Source organism: Ceratotherium simum, chromosome 20 (assembly GCF_057802395.1).
Source record: "Ceratotherium simum simum isolate JZ-2026a chromosome 20, ASM5780239v1, whole genome shotgun sequence".
Classification (NCBI taxonomy): Eukaryota; Metazoa; Chordata; class Mammalia; order Perissodactyla; family Rhinocerotidae; genus Ceratotherium; species Ceratotherium simum.
In genome coordinates, this window is record NC_141919.1 from 443,414 (window position 1) to 459,817 (window position 16,404).

General features: G+C 36.3%; 1 protein-coding gene across 1 annotated transcript in view; it reads left to right on the plus strand.

Moving 5' to 3' along the window:
• Positions 1 to 14,704, plus strand: part of LOC101396062 (uncharacterized) — a 28,728-nt gene extending 14,024 nt beyond the window's left edge. Inside the window, 4 exon segments of the mRNA XM_087444245.1 lie at positions 3,714 to 10,801; positions 10,804 to 11,246; positions 11,248 to 11,507; positions 11,510 to 14,704. Coding sequence (XP_087300371.1) covers positions 10,604 to 10,801; positions 10,804 to 11,246; positions 11,248 to 11,507; positions 11,510 to 11,598 — 990 coding nt within the window. The 5' untranslated portion in view covers positions 3,714 to 10,603 and the 3' untranslated portion in view covers positions 11,599 to 14,704.
• The last annotated feature ends 1,700 nt before the right edge of the window (positions 14,705 to 16,404 follow it).

The following is a 16,404-nucleotide window of genomic DNA, read 5'->3' on the forward strand; positions in this document are numbered from 1 at the left end:
TTTTTTAAATTATAGCCATTTTAGGTAGATGTGAAATGGTATCTTGTTGTGGTTTTGATTTGCATTTCACTAGTGACTAATAATATTGACCATCTTTTCGTGTGCTTATTGGCGATTTCTATATCTTTGGAATCTGTCTATTCAGATCCTGTGCCTGTTTTTTAACTGGGTTACTTGTCTTTTTGTTGTTGAGTTATAAGAGTTCCTTATATATCTTAGATGCAAGTCCCTTATTGAATATTTTTGATTTGTAAATATTTTCTCCCATTCAGTAGGTTGTCTTTTCCTTTAATTGATGGTGTCCTTTGAGGCATAAAAGTTTTAAATTTTGATGAAGTCCAATTTACCTATTTTTTCTTTACCCAATTTATCTATTTTTGCTTGTTTTAGTGTCATATCTAAGAAACCATTATCATGCATATAAGATCATTGTTATGATCTAAGAATCCAAGGTCATAAAGATTTACTCCTATGTTTTTTCTAAGAATTGTATAAGTTTAGCTCTTACATTTAAGTCTTTGATCCATCACATTTTGAGTTATTTTTATATGTAGTGCAAGATTATGTTATTTTTGAATGTTCAAAAATCTTAAACTCTTGAGATGAACCCCAATTGGTCATAACATATTAACCTTTTTTATATTTTGCTAAATTCATTTTGTTAAGATTTTTTCAAGGATTTTTGCACCTATATTTCTAAAAGGATATTTGTAGATTTATTTTCTTGTATTATGTTTTCCTGAGTCTGATATCATGGTAATTCTTGCCTCATAGAATGAGTGGAATGTGTTACCATTTTCTAGAAAAGTTTGTATAAGATTGGTATTATTTCTTCCTTAAATGTTTGGTTGAATTCACCATTGAAGCTATCTGAACCTGGAAAGTTCTTAATTATAAATTCAACTTCTTTAATAGGTGTACTGCTATTCAGGTAACTTTTTTTTCCTGCCTTTTTGAACAAGCTTTGATAGGTAGTGTCTTTCAAGGAATTTGTCAATTTCATATAAGTTATTGAGCTTATTGGTATAAGGCTGCTTATAATATTCTCTTATTATTCTTTTAGTATCGGTAGCATTTATAGTGATATCCCCTCTTTCATTCTCAATATTAGTTATTTGCATCTTCTTTTTTATTTGGCTGGTTTGTCAAGTGTATTGATCTTTTCAAATAAGCAGATTTTAGTTTCATTGATTCCTCAATTGTTTTTCTCACTTCTGTTTCATTTTTTTAATTGTTTTCTTTCTTCTACTTAATTTTAGTTTAATTTGAACTTTTTTCCTAACATTTTATCGTAGAAGCTTAGATCATAATTTGAAACCCTTCTTTTTTTCTAATATAAGCATTTAAGCATATATTTTTCTAATGTAAGCATATGTTTCTCTCAGCACTGTTCTGGCTGCATCACCCAATTTTTTTTTGTTTATTTGTTTGTTTTGTTTTTTTTTGTGAGGAAGATCAGCCCTGAGCTAACATCTGTGCTAATCCTCCTCTTTTTTGCTGAGGAAGACCGGCTCTGAGCTAACATCTATTGCCAATCCTCCTCCTTTTTTTTTCCCCAAAGCCCCAGTAGATAGTTGTATGTTATAGTTGCACAGCCTTCTAGTTGCTGCATGTGGGACGCGGCCTCAGCATGGCCAGAGAAGCGGTGCCTCGGTGCGCACCCGGGATCCAAACCCGGGCCGCCAGTAGCAGAGCGCGCGCACTTAACCACTAAGCCACTGGGCTGGCCCGCATCACCCAATTTGTATGTGCTGTTTTCATTTTCATTTAGTTCAAGATTATTTTCTTGTCTTGTAATTTCTTCTTTGACAGATTGGCATGGCAGAAGTTCGTTGTTTAATTTCTAAGTAGTTGGGCTTCACCTAATTATTTACTGTTACGAATTTATAATTGAAATACTTTTTATTCAGAAAAAAGTCTGCATGGTTTTAATATTTTTTCATTTATTGAAAATTCTATTACGGTCCAGCATATGCTATATCCTTGTGAATGTTCAATATGTGCTTAAAAATAATGCTTGTTTTGTTTTGGTATCTCATGTTCTATAGATGAAAATTAGGTCAAGCTGATTGTATTATTTAAGTCTTCCGTATTCTCTCTGATTTTTTGTCTACTTGTTCTCAGTTACTGAGAAAGTTGTGTTGATGTCCAACTATAACTGTGGATTTGTCTAGTCTTTCAAATCGATCAGGCTTTTGTGTGTATTTTGAAGTTGTTATCGGAAGTATCTGTCATCTGTTACGATTGTTATATATCCTTTTGATGAGTTATCCTCTTTAGCATTGTGTCCTCTTTATCTTAGATAATGTTTCTTTTTCTGAACTTTATCTGATGTAAATGTAACCCCCTGACTTTCATTTGATTAGTGTTTGCAAGGTATTGTTTTCCTTCCTTTTATTTCTAACCTGTATTATATTTAAAATGGGTTTTTTGTAGGCAGTTTATAGTTTATGTTTGCTTTAAAATATTTTCCATTTCTCTGGGATGCAGCTATTTGGAATTAGTTTTGATCCTTTTGTGTGTGTGTGTGTGTGTGTGTGTGTGTGTGAGGAAGATCAGCCCCGAGCTAACATCCATGCCAGTCCTCCTGTTTTTTTTGGCTGAGGAAGACAGGCCCCGGGCTAACATCTGTGCCCATCTTCCTCTACTTTTTTAATATGGGACGCCACCACAGCATGGCCTGAGAAGTGGTGCATCGGTGCGCGCCCAGGATCCGAACCCGGGCTGCCAGCACCGGAGCGCATGCACTTAACTGCTACGCCACGGGGCTGGCCCCTGGTTTTGATCCTTTTAAGACTTGCTTTTATGCTTTATTATGTTGGATTCAGAGCACTCTTTGGGGAAGGTCTCATTTGGCCTCTCTACTAAGGCAGAACCCTTAGGCTGTCCTACCAAATTTCCCATGTTTTCCCATAGGTTAGCATTTTCACCTCTGGCTGGTGGAAATACAAACTTCCCATCCTTGCATGTGCTTTGGAGGTTTTCTGTCTGTTCCTTTTCACTGGTCTTTCCCAACCCTGAGCAGTGTCCTTACGTGCGTTCTCAGCTTAGTACTCAGCCAAAGACGCCAGGACCCTTCTGTATACCTCCATGACTCTATCTCAGTACAGCTTTCTTCTCCAGCATTTTGCCCCGAGACTCTAGTTGCCAGGACTTTTCTAAACTTTGAACTCTTATGTCCTCAACTTAACTGATATTGCCAGCCTGTGTTTTGGTGTCTTCATTCTGTGCTGTGGCCTAGAAACTCTCTGCTGTGGCAGTTATAGGACACATCTCATTTATTTCCCTTTTCTCAATGTACAAAAGTGACATTGTACCTTGCCTTTTACCATATGACATCATTTACTGCTTATTGTCCAATGTCTAAAAACCATTGTTTCATGTATTTTGTGTGGTTTTCCAGTTGTTTGACTTGGGATGGTAAATCAGTCTGTTACTCTATTGTGGCCAGAAGTGGAAGTCCCTATGCAGTGCCTTTTTTAAAACCCAGTATATGTGGACATTTACTGGAATTTAATGTTACTTATGCTTGTGATTCAGGGGTTTAACGATATTTTTTGAGCATCAGAATATGTTTTTGTTGTTACCATCCCCAAAAAGCGGTCACATGAGCACCTTCAATGTACTGTTCTTAAAGTTGGACCTTCCTTCACATTCAGAAACACTGAAGCCTGTTCAACTGACCCACATTTTAAATTATGTGCCTTCTACAGGGTATTGTTTTACAAAACCAAAAGTGATCTTCAAGTCGGAGGAAGGAGAAGAGCCATGGTTATTAGAGGAAGAATTTCTAAACAGGAGCTCCCCAAGTGAGTTACTGAGTACTAACAGGAAGTATCCAGGGGAAGTTAGAGCCAAAGTGGACAGTTAGAGGTGAGCACTTTTGACACCTTGATCTTCGGAAGCTTTGAAAACTAGATTCAATAAAATGTGGAAGGGGAAGGGTCTACCATGAGGGATGCAATATAAGCGTGTTCATCTTTTCATTTTTATAAATGGGAGCCCAGGTATCTCATTTACATCTGACAAATCAAGTAATGCAGTTATATTTAATAGTAAAAAATAAATAAAAACTAAGATTATAAAAGCAATTAAAATTAGTAGAAAAATCAGTAGAAATTATTTGAAAAGCTATTAATAGAATATGATATGAGATTTTTATCAAAGTACTATACTTATGAAATAACTTGGAAAGTTTGAAATACAAAATAATAAATTATTAAGCCAATAAAATACAAATAGTTAAGGGTTCATTTAACTACAACTTAAGGTTGAATTCAGGTCAAAAACATTAAATAAGTAAAGGAGCACTTGACTGTTGCTAAAGAAGATAGCTTAAAAAGGAAATATAAAGGTATTGACTATCTGTGCACCAAATATTACCATCAAGATGCATAAAACAAAAGCTGCAAGACATACAGAGAAATAGGAACACATGAGGTATAGTAGAGCTTAATATACCTCACTGATTTCTTGCCAAATCCAGGGAACAACTGAAACTCTAGAATTGGGGTTAGCGAATTATAGCCAGCTGTCAGTTTTTGTAAATAAAGTTTTATTGGAACTCTGCTAAGCCCATATATATACATATTATCCATGACTGCTTTTGTGCTACAGTACAGGAGAGACTATGTGACCTGAAAAACCGAAAATGTTTACTATCTGGCACTTTACAGAAAATGTTTACCAACTCCTGCTCTAGGAAGTATAAGTAGCATAATTTATAAAGTGAATCTAATATATATCTATATATGCCTTTCAAGCTCTGTACTCTAAAACCAAAGAATAAATCTTCTTTTAAATAACATTGGAACATTCACAAATATAAATACTTTACATCAAAAGAAAATTTCAGTAAATTCCACACAGTAGTACTATTATTCTCCATTAAAACTAGAAATTAGAAACAATATGAGAAAGACTAAAATTCTTCTATCTGAAAATCAAAAATAAATATATATATTTTTAAAAATATATTTAATCAAAGAGTAAACCAAAATTGTATAATATCCAGAAATTTATAAAAATGAAAAATGTGTATTGGAACCTTTGGGCTACAGGTCAAACTGTGCATAGTGGAAAATTTGTAGTCTTATATACTTGTTTTATGAAGTAAGAAAGCTTAAAAGAAGACTAAAGCATAAGAAGTATTTTAAGAAAAATAAAACTAGAAATTAGTGAATGCCAAATATATAAATGATAAAACCAGAATTTGGTTCTCAGAATGAAAATAATTAAATAAAATTGCGAAATGAGCTAACCTACACTGGGAAAAAGAAGAGACATAACTATATAAGAAATAACTCTGCAGGAATACCTAGCATACAGTAGTACAGATATTTTGAAACAAACCTAATGAACGACATGCAAGATATCTAAATAGAAGTTTTAAAAAACTTCGAGACATTAAATCAGAATTACAGAGAGTGATATACCATGTTTGGAGATTGGATGACTATATTTTAAAACTCACTCTCCTCAGTGTGTTTATATGTTCAATGTAATATCAAACAAAATCCCATTAGGTTATTTCAAATCCTCAAAAGCTGATTCTAAAGTTTATATGAAAATGCAAAGGCCTAATAATAATTAAAACATTTTAAGAAGGACAAAGTGGAAGGACTTTTCTCCCAAGTACTGTGACATATTGTAAAGCTGTTTACCCAGTACAAAATGCTACTGGTGTAAGGAAAATGAAATAGACCAATGAAACAATAAAGAGCACAGAAACAAGCATGCTTTAATGATAACTTTTTCCTGAAAAGGGGCACTGCAGAATACTAGGGAAAGCTATTCATATGAAAAGTGACATTGTACACATGCCTTTCACCAGATGACATAAATCAATTTTGGGAGGATTGGAGGCTGACTTGTAAAAGGACAAAACTGTAAATATTTTAAAAGGTAATATGGGAGATAACCTTTATTACTCTGGGTAGGGAAAGATTTGAGACCAAAAAATACTAACCATACAGGAAAAGATTGATAAATTTGACTATATTAAATTCAGAATTTATAGACATAAAAGACACCAAAAAAAGAGTGAGAAAATTAGGCACAGAGTAGCGGAATCTATTTTAGAAACATGGAACCAAGACAGGACTAGTATCCAGATTATATGAAAAAATTCTAATCTATGAGGATGGGAGGCAGCCAGCAAAAAAAATGGGCAAAAGACTTAATTGGTAAGTTTCACAAAGAGGAAACCTATGTGCCCACTAAACATGGAGAAAGATATTTAACCTCATCAGTTGTGAGAAAAAGCAAAATGAAGCTACACCTTGATACTACTCCAAATTTATGAGATTGGTAGAAATTAAGAGTCTGACGAGGGCCGGCCCCGTGGCTTAGTGGTTAAGTGCGCGAGCTCCGCTACTGGTGGCCCGGGTTCCGATCCTGGGCGCTCGCCAATGCACCGCTTTTCCGGCCATGCTAAGGCCACGTCCCACATACAGCAACTAGAAGGATGTGCAACTATGACGTACAACTATCTACTGGGGCTTCGGGGAAAAAAAGGAGGAGGATTGGCAATAGATGTTAGCTCAGAGCCGGTCTTCCTCAGCAAAAAGAGGAGGATTAGCATGGATGTTAGCTCAGGGCTGATCTTCCTCACAAAAAAAAGAAAAAAAAAACAGTCTGACAATTCAGGAGTGGAGGAGGATGTAGAGGACCAGAAACCTCATCCACTGCTTGTGGAGTTGTTAAGTAGTATGCTTGCTTTTGAAATTGCTGGGCATTATCCAGGAAACTCAAAGGTATGTATACCTGAGGTAAACAGGATTTTGGCCCACTTATCTTTGCCCCAGGTCTTACGTCCAAATATTGTTAATTACTTGGTAGAGGGATTAAGATTACTAATCAGATGACCTTAAAGTAGGGAGGTTATCCTGGATTGTCCAGGTGGGCCCAAAGTAATAACACAGGTTTTTGATGGTGGAAGAAGAAAGCAGAAAAGTCAGAGAGATGTCAAAGAAGAAACTGGAGAGATTTGAAGTGTGAGAGGGACTCAGTCACCGTTGCTGGCTTTAATGATGGAAGAGGGGGTCCATGAGCCAAAAAATGCAGCTATCCTCTATAAAACTGGCTGACGGCCAAAAAGGAAACAAGGACTGCAATCCTCCAACTGCCAGAAACTGAATTCTGCCAACAACCCGAATGAGCAGGTAAACAGATTGTCTCCCTAAGTACCTCTAGAAAAAAACTCAGCCATTCTAACACCTTGATTTTTAGCCTAGTGAGACCTCTGTTGTACTTCTGAGCTATAAAATTGTAAGATAATAAATTTGTAATGCTGAAGCCACTACATTTGTGGTAGTTTGTTACAGCAACAATAGGAAACCTCAGAGCCAGGCTATTCTGCTCCTAGCAGTAGTCCATGGAGTATCATTATACAGCAAAGGGAATGGACCAACTTAGAACTACAACCAAAACATGGATGAATCTCACAAATAATGCTGAGCAAAAGAACCAAGACAGAAATATTATAACAAGCAGTATGATTCAGTTTATATAAGGCAACTGATAAAACCAAGCTGTAATTTTTTAGAGATGTATACATGCATTGTAAAACTAGAAAGAAAAGTAAGGAAGTGAACCTGGAACCATGAAAAAGTTGTGCTCAAGAATGAATACAGGAGATTTCCCAAATCTAGTCATTTTCTGTTTCTTGACCTGGATGGTGATTCTGTAAGTGTTCATTTTATGCTACTTGTTAACCTGCACAGAGGAGTTTTTTGCATATTTATTAGGTTTGCAAAATCTAACAAATTTGTTTGCGAAAAGGCAAAACAAGATAAACCAAAGAATGGGAGATGACACTTGTTACAGATACACTCTGCAAAGGGTTTGCTTTTATAAAAGATAAGTCAGAACTTGTCATGTCACCTTCTCAGTATGGCCTTCTGTGTCCACTGTATTTACATGACATGTCTCATCTCATATAGTCTACTTCTCCACTTCGTCTGTATTTATTATTCTCTGAAGCATTCATCAGCTCTTCTTACCCCTGAAATCATATTTCAGAATTTCTGTTTATCTGCCCAAATTGAAAATTTTCGGTGGCACCGCTTCTCTCCCACACACTTTTCTACTTCATTTGGTGGTGCTGATCATGTTTCTTATAATCCATCTAATTTTGGATTAGTCATACTCACCTAAATGCTTATTCTAATCTAGTCTTCTTTGTTTAAGGTTGTATTTCAGTGCCTAGAACAAAATAAAATGCGTAAGAGGGTGTGGTAGGCTGAATAATGTCCCCAAGAGATACCCAGGTCTTAATCCTTGGAAACTATGAATGTTAGTTTATCTGGCTTTCATAGTTTTTTACAAAGAGACTTTGCAGATGTGATCAGCTTTAGGGTCTTGAGATAAGGAGATTATTCTGGATTATCCAAGTGAGCCGTAAATGCAAAAACGTATGTATACTCCATACCAGTTCCCTTTTTCTACCATTCTTTTTTCCAAAGAAAAAGAATGTAAGCAATATGCACTTGGAATTACTTTATTGTTGGAAAACTGGACTGGAAACCAAAGAGTCAAATAAATACATAATAGGGGATATGTATATAAGCCCCATTCCCTAAGAAATGTGTTAAATGGCATACGATACTCCTAATTTTCTCATTCTTAGAAGACTGCCGACTTGATGACCTCTTAGAAGAAAGCCAGGAAAATGAAGACAAACATTTGTGGCAAATTTTATTTATCAACAACAAAACATTGACTACAGAGCAAGAGAAACACTTAGGATCACTATGTAATCTGGGCATTGACATTTTTCATTTAAAAAAAGTGCCCTTGTAAATGTGATACTGCAGGACCTACAGACCAGGTTTCATCCCATTGGCCCCACCCTGTAAATCCAAGAAAGAAGGATGATGAATTTAATGTATGTGAGAAATGGCTCTTCAATATTAGAGATGCAAGAACTTACCTTGAAGAGAAATCTGAATATAATAAAAATGTGAAAGCTCTTGATACCGAGCAATAAGCTCGCTCTGCTCACGCTATCTGAGACAATTAATCACAACAAGTTAGAGATTGAGAAATGAAGTTTAATTAGATTAGCCAGCAAATCAGAAGACAGGTGACTAATGTCTCAAAGACCCATCTTCAAAGATTACGGAATCTTGAGGCAGTTATATAGAGAAAATTGGCAGTAAGGAGGGGGTCCAGGGATGTTGGTCTCCAGGCGTGACGGACTCCAGGCATTACATTGTTCCATTCTTCTGTCAGCTGTGATGGATACGTTGTAGGTGTGTTTCCTGCCTGTGGTCAGCCTGTTCCTGGAGAGAAACTCATAGAACAAAGTTTTTAATTTATTAAGCTATTGGGAAATACATACATAAGCGGAGGCCATAAATCAGGAGAGCATGTGAATTTGTTAGAGTATGTGCAGAGCAGCGAGTAGTCACACAGTTACGTTTAGTGTAACAAGATGGCCTCACTTATGCTCACTTACGCTCTCAATCATAAGAAGAAAGTTATTTAGCATCAGACAATCCAGACTTTGGGGCAAGCTTTTGAATATAATGAACATGAAAAAGTTTTCTGTGACAAGACTGCCCTTATTACACCTAAAAGTGCCCACACAAAACAGAAATCTAATAAATACAATAAATTTAGAAGAAACATATGTCGTAAGTCAACCCTCATTGTCTCACAGAACATTCAAAGAAGAGTAATTATGAATTTGATAGATATTGGTACTGAGCAGTGGGCTCACTCTGTTCGCTGCAGTCAGAGCCAGTTAATCACAATGAGTTAGGAATCAAGAAAGGAAGCTTTAATTCCATTAGCCAGCATAACTGGGAAAATGGAAGACTAATGTCTCAAAAAACCATCTTCAAGAATTACAGAATCTTGAGGTAGTTATATAGGGAAAGTGGGCAGTAAGGAGGGAGTTTAGAAATGTCGGGCTTCAGGCATGATGGACTCCTGGGTCTTTCATTGTTCTTTTCTTCTGTCAGTGATGATGAATATCTTGTATGTGTGTTTCCCGCCTATGGTCAGCCTGTTCCTGAAGAGAAACTCATAGAACAAAGTTTCAATTTATCAAGCCATAGGGGAGTACATATGTAAGCAGAGGCCATAAATCAGGAGACCATGTGAATTTTTTAGAGTACGTGCAGAGCAGTGAGTAGTCACACAGAGGAGGGGCTGGGGTCATTTAGGGTAACAAGATGGCCTCACTTAGTGTTCACTTACAATATGAATGTAATGAAAATGGGAGTGATTTCAGTAGTATCACTCAACTTCAGAGAACTGACACAAGAGAGAGAACTTTCAACCAAAAATTAGACTTCGAAGAATATCAGAGAACTCACACAGGGATGAAACCCCTTGAGTGTGGAAAAAATTTCAGTGATAATCCAGAAATTCAGAGAACTCACATAATGGAGAAACCCTGTGATTATAACACATAGGAAAACCTTCATCTCCCAGTCAGCCTTCAGTGTATATCAGGGAACTAACATAGAGGCAAAAACCGATGAGGGAAATGAATGTGAGAAATCTTCTAAGTCATACCCCATTTTATGCAAGAGAACTCATACAAATGAGAAAAACCTGAGAATATAGTGAATGTGGGACAGCTTTCCTCTGGATGTCATTACTTAAAATACATCAGCGAATACAGGCAAGACAGAATAAACCCTGTGAACGTAATAAAGGTGAGAATGCTTGCAGCCAGAAGTCACACTTCAGAGGACATCAAAGAACTCAGACAGCTGAGAAACCCTATGAATGTAATGATTGTGGAAAATTCTTTTGTAAAAAGTCACACCTCATTCTGCTTCAGAGAACCACGCTGGGGAGAAACTGCTTCAGGGAACTCACACAATGGAGAAACCTTATAAATGTTTTAAGTGTGAAAAAACTTTCAGCCGGAAATCAGGCCTAAGAAAACACCAGGTAACTCATTCAGGGGATAAACCCTATGAATGTATTGAATGTGGAAAATCTTTTAGCCAGAAGGCAAGCTTAATAGTACATCAGAGAATTCACACAACTGAGACACCCTATGAATGTAATGAGGGTGGAAAAATTTTCAGCTATAAGTCAAACCTCACAGATCATCGGAGAACTCACACAGGGGAGGAACTCTATGAATGTGATGAATGTAGGAAAACTTGCAGCCAGAAGTCACACCTCAATGAACATCATAGAATTCACACAGGGGAGAAACCCTATGAATGTAATGAGTGTGGGAAAGCTTTCAACCTAAAGTCAGGCCTACGAAAATATCAGAACTCACACAGGGGAGAAACCCTATAAATGTGACAACTGTGGGAAAAATTTCAGCCAGAAATCAAGCCTCAGAGTACATTATAGAACACACACAAGGGAGAAACCTTGAAAATGTGATGAATGTGGAAAAACTTTCAGCCAGAAATCAAACCTCAGAAATCATCAGAGAATTCACACAGGAGAGAAATCCTGTGAATGTAATGAATTTGGGGAAGCTTTTAGCATGACTTCGGGTCTAAGAAGTCATCAGAGAACTCATTTTAAAAGGAACCCTATGAATGCAATGAATATGGGAAACTTTTCAGTCAGAAGTCATCCTTTAGAGAACATAAGACTCTCGTAGGGGATTAAGCCTATGACTGTGGGAAAACTTTTAGTCAGAAATCAAACTTCACAGTATATCAGACAACACATACAGGGGAGAAACTCTATGAGTATATGAATGTGAGAAAGATTTCAGCCAGAAGTCTGAGCTAAAAGATTTGAGAACTTATACATAGAAGCTATCCTGTGAACTTAATGTACAATGAAAGTTCCTCTGCAAGAAATCACTATCAGAGAACTTACATAGAAGAGAAAAACTTGAAATGTACTGTATATGGGGGACTTTTCACCCAGATAAAGTCTTCATTGGATATCAGAGAATTCTCCTAGGAAAGAAACCCTTGAAGGCAACAAGTATGGGAAATATTCTGTATGGACTCAACCCTTCAACAAACTGACATTGTGGAGAAAGTTATAAAAATCTGCAAACTTTCTGACAGTAATGAAACTTCATTGAACACCACATAAATGATACAGTGAAGAAAACAATGTAATAAATATATTGGCTAAAAGCCAACTTTCTCAGTGTGGTATAAAATACATAGATAGGAGAGACATCATAGTATATCAAAACACGGGACAGAAAATGTATGAAAGTAAAAGATGTGGGAAATCCTCCTACCTGAAGTCAACCCTCTTACATGTAGGTAATGCCCATGTGGCGTGTACTGACTACTTTATCACCAGTCCTCTTCTTCCCAGGCCCACACTTAGTCCAATTTCCCCACTACTCTTCTATCCAAGAGAGATTGTATTACCAATCTCTGGCTAGTGGCAAGTGGACGTTGATGACAAACAAATCTTACTAGAAGACATTCCTCAAAATCCTTCTTGTTCTGTATTGTCCCTCATCAGAATGGAATGGAGATCCTCAGGGCAACTTTGGGACTCCTGCGCTGAACATGGGAGAGTACAAAATGGAAGGAGGGAGGGTTCAAGAAGGTGTGGAGCAGTTTCCTCCTCCACTTCCAGCACTTAGACTTTTTGTGAGGAAGAAATAAACTTATTCCCTGGTAAAATTTTGTATGTTTATGTCTACTTGTTGCTGACATATCCTAGCCATCTCTCAGCTAATATACCATTGAATATGACTTCTGTGAGACTTCAGCACTCAGTGTATATCAGAAATGTCACATGAGAGAAACCCCTGACAATACCCTGAATGGTCTGGAGCTTTTATTCACAAGTCTTCGTTATTAATGAAATATACCAGTAGAGAATGCCAACATTTCAATAAAGAGAGAGAAGCTTTTATCAAGAAATTATTGTTCAGTGAATGTTAGAAAATTAAGAATATAAATGTTTTGGATGTGTGAAAGGTTTCAACAAACCTTTAGACTTTATTCTTAGTGATTGCTCTGAGGGAAAAACTACCAATTTGAGAAAAATAAGTAAAAGACTTTATCTAGAATTGTTATATCAGAACTCTTGTTTCATGTGTAGTATCAAAACATTTAACATATAACAAAGTACTCGCAGACATTCACTATAATAGGAAACTTAAAGGCCAGAAAAAAGTTGCATAATTAGAACAGCATCAAATTTGTATGTGAATATTCTCTGAGCTCTTTTGTGTTTGTCTATGTGAGGCTGCATGTGTGCGTGCCCTTAGCTGTTTGTTTGATGTATGTATTGGAAGCCAACATCGTTGTAGGAATTTTGTACCTTTTACTGTATTATAACGTAAACTAGGACTTTCTACATATATATTAACAACCAATAAGCCCTTTTTGGAAAATACCTGAAAATTGCAACCATGCCTCATCCTGTTGTCTTCTAGCATGTATATATAGGAAAAGCCATTTTTACTGAGCTGCTTCTGCAGCAAAGAAGACAGACAATGTTTTCTATAAACTTTTGTGTGCTATCAGGGTCAGCAATGCATTTAGTATAAACAGTATTTATATAAAATATTAAAAAGTCACAGTTATTTAAAGTACAAGTTATTAATTTTTGGAGCAGCTATGAACAGTGATGCTCAGTAACAGAAAATATTCCTATCTTCCATATTCCTGATATGCTTCAGTGAGTTGCCTATATATGTTGGATTGTGTGAATCCTAATTCTCTGTAACCCCTGCAGTGTCTGCATTTGTAATTCTTTATAATGGAGTGTCATATAGTGTCCTCTGTGGTTTTCTTTTTGGTGTTGATGTGACATAGTGGTTGAGAACATGCTGAAATCCTAGATGCCTGTGGGACATTGGGTAGGTTATGTAAACTTTGTATCTTAGTTTCCTCATCTGCAAATTGGGGATAATATCACCTCATCAGATTATTATGAGGATTAAAGAAGTTAATCTAGCTGAAGCAAGTGGAGGAACGTCTGGCATGTGGCAAGAATTACGCACGTTAAATATTACTGTTACTACCGTCACCATCATCATGGCCAATATTTCTTGAATTTATATGGAAAAAATGGTAGAAGTTTGAACAGATTCTATTGGATGGCTGTCTAGGAACCACCCCCACTTATTTTTCACTGCCAGAGCCACCTCTCCCTCAGAGATGCAGGGATAAGCCCTTGGCTTGGACTAAACATGGAAATACACCCTCCATATATCTGTCGTGCATAGTGTTTCTCCATCTTTTTTTCATTATCACTCTTCCCCAGAGAGCCCTTTCAGATTCTTTTCTAATTGCCCTATCCCAATAATATTGTCATATCAAAGATGTGTTGTATATCTATTTATGTACTGTATATTTGTGCTTTATACATAAAATAAGATTTTTTTCATCCCTCCCCTTTACCCCCAAGAACCAATTTTTGACTCCTTGACAATATTATCCCTGTTGGGAATGCGTGATTTAGAGTGATTATGACTCTGCTATGTACAGTGAGACTCCTGAAGAATGTTTGTGGGAGTTTCTTCAATGGTTAAATAAGTTATTCATAATACTGTGTAAAAGAAGTGTTTCTGCTTCATAGCTGCTGTTACCAGCACTGGTAGGTTCCTTTGGGACTTAGCATGGTGTCCAGTTAAGTCCTTATAAAAGAGATGAAACACATTAAACTGAGGTATCCTTTGACCACTGTGTTGTGGTTTTTTTTGATGGGGTGTGAGGTAAGTATCAACCTATATTTTCTTTAGGTGAATAGCCAGTTGTCCTTATACCATTAAATTACTTCATACCATTCACACTCATTTGGAATACTTTATTTCTTACAATGAATTATCATTTGTAGTGGTATTACAGATGTCTGCTAGGTACTCCACAGGACAGCAGATAACCCGTCTGGGCCAATGATCATATCTCATCCTGCTACTTCCTCATTTATTCCAGAGAAGGGCATTAATCCAAGATATGCCAATGAGCATCTGCCCTAGGACTTTTGAAATGCCATGGGAGAAAATAAGGTTATATGTAGTGAGAAGCAGATATACCAGGCAGTGTTTTACTCCCTGAGGACTACAATATCCGTGGTCTTTCTGTAGTTTTCTTATATAGTCAGTAAACGCTGGTAACTTATATACTTTGATGTGTTTCTGAGTTTTTTCTCTCTAATTTATTAAAATTTTTGTGTGATTTATGGAAAAGTTGCAAGAAGAATACAAAGTATGACTGCTACACTGACTCCCCAAAACGTTAACATTTTACTACTTTTGCTTTACCCACCCCCCTCTCTTGGATGCATGGATGTATTGCGTTTATAAGTTTTCCTGAAATGTTGAATAGTAAGTGGCAGGCATGAGGCCCCTTAAATACTTCAGTATGTATATCCTAAAAATAAGTAATTTTCTTAAATAATCTCAGTACATTTATCAAAATCAAGAAATTAACATTAGTAAAATAGTGTTTGTAATCTACAGACCTTATTCACATTTTACCGATTCTCCCAGTAATGTCCTTTATAGCAAAAACAAAAAAATCTAAGATTATGCATTGCATTCTGTAGTCATGTGCCTAGTCTCTCTTAAGCAGTTCTTCAGCCTTTCTATTTCACGACACTGGCATATTTGAAGAGTTCAGCATATGTTCTGTTGAATGTCCTTCAGTTTAGCTTTGTCAGGTGTTTCTTTGTCGTTCGATTTAGGTGATGCTCCTTTGGCAGCAGTACCACAGAAGTGCTGCTGGGTTCTTCTTACCTCAGGTGAAGGTGTAGTCATCAATGCCAGTACTGCTAATGTTGACTGAGAACATGTTGTTTAGGTGGTGTCTTCTAAGTTTCTTCACCATAAAGTTACCATTCTACTGTTTGTATTAATAAACATGAGTAGAGAATTTTAGGCTAAAAGTATCCTGTTACTTCTCAAGCATTCACCCACTAGTTTTACAATTTATTTATGATCCTTGCTGAAATCAATTTTTATGGTTGCCAAAAAGCAATTTTTTAAATTCCATTATTCCTTCTGCATTTATGATGGCAAGAAAGTTTTCCTTTCTTTCCCATTTCTTTATTTACTTATTTGTTCTGTCACTGTAGACTCAGGGATTGTTACTTTATTTAATAGGTTATAATCTTTGACCTTTATTTAATGCTTAAATTGTCTCAGATTTGGCCAGTAGAAGGCCTTTCAAGTTGGACCCAGTTTCCTTTATCATGTGTTTCTGATCTTTTTGATTTTTCCTATTTGTTTATATTTGTTCTGACCATGATGTTTACTCTGCCTTTGTAATATTTTGTATCATAGATAAGTCCTTCATTCTTTCATTCAAAATTTTGTTGTTTTTTCCCTTAGAGATAACAGTTAAACATTTCTTTCCCCCCTTAAATCCTTTAAAATTCTTATTGAATTTGAATTAAATTTAGTGTCAGTTAGGTAACCCACAGGTGAAAACAATTCACCCAGATGACCTAGGGTAATTCCTTGGAAACCAGGAGATACAGAAC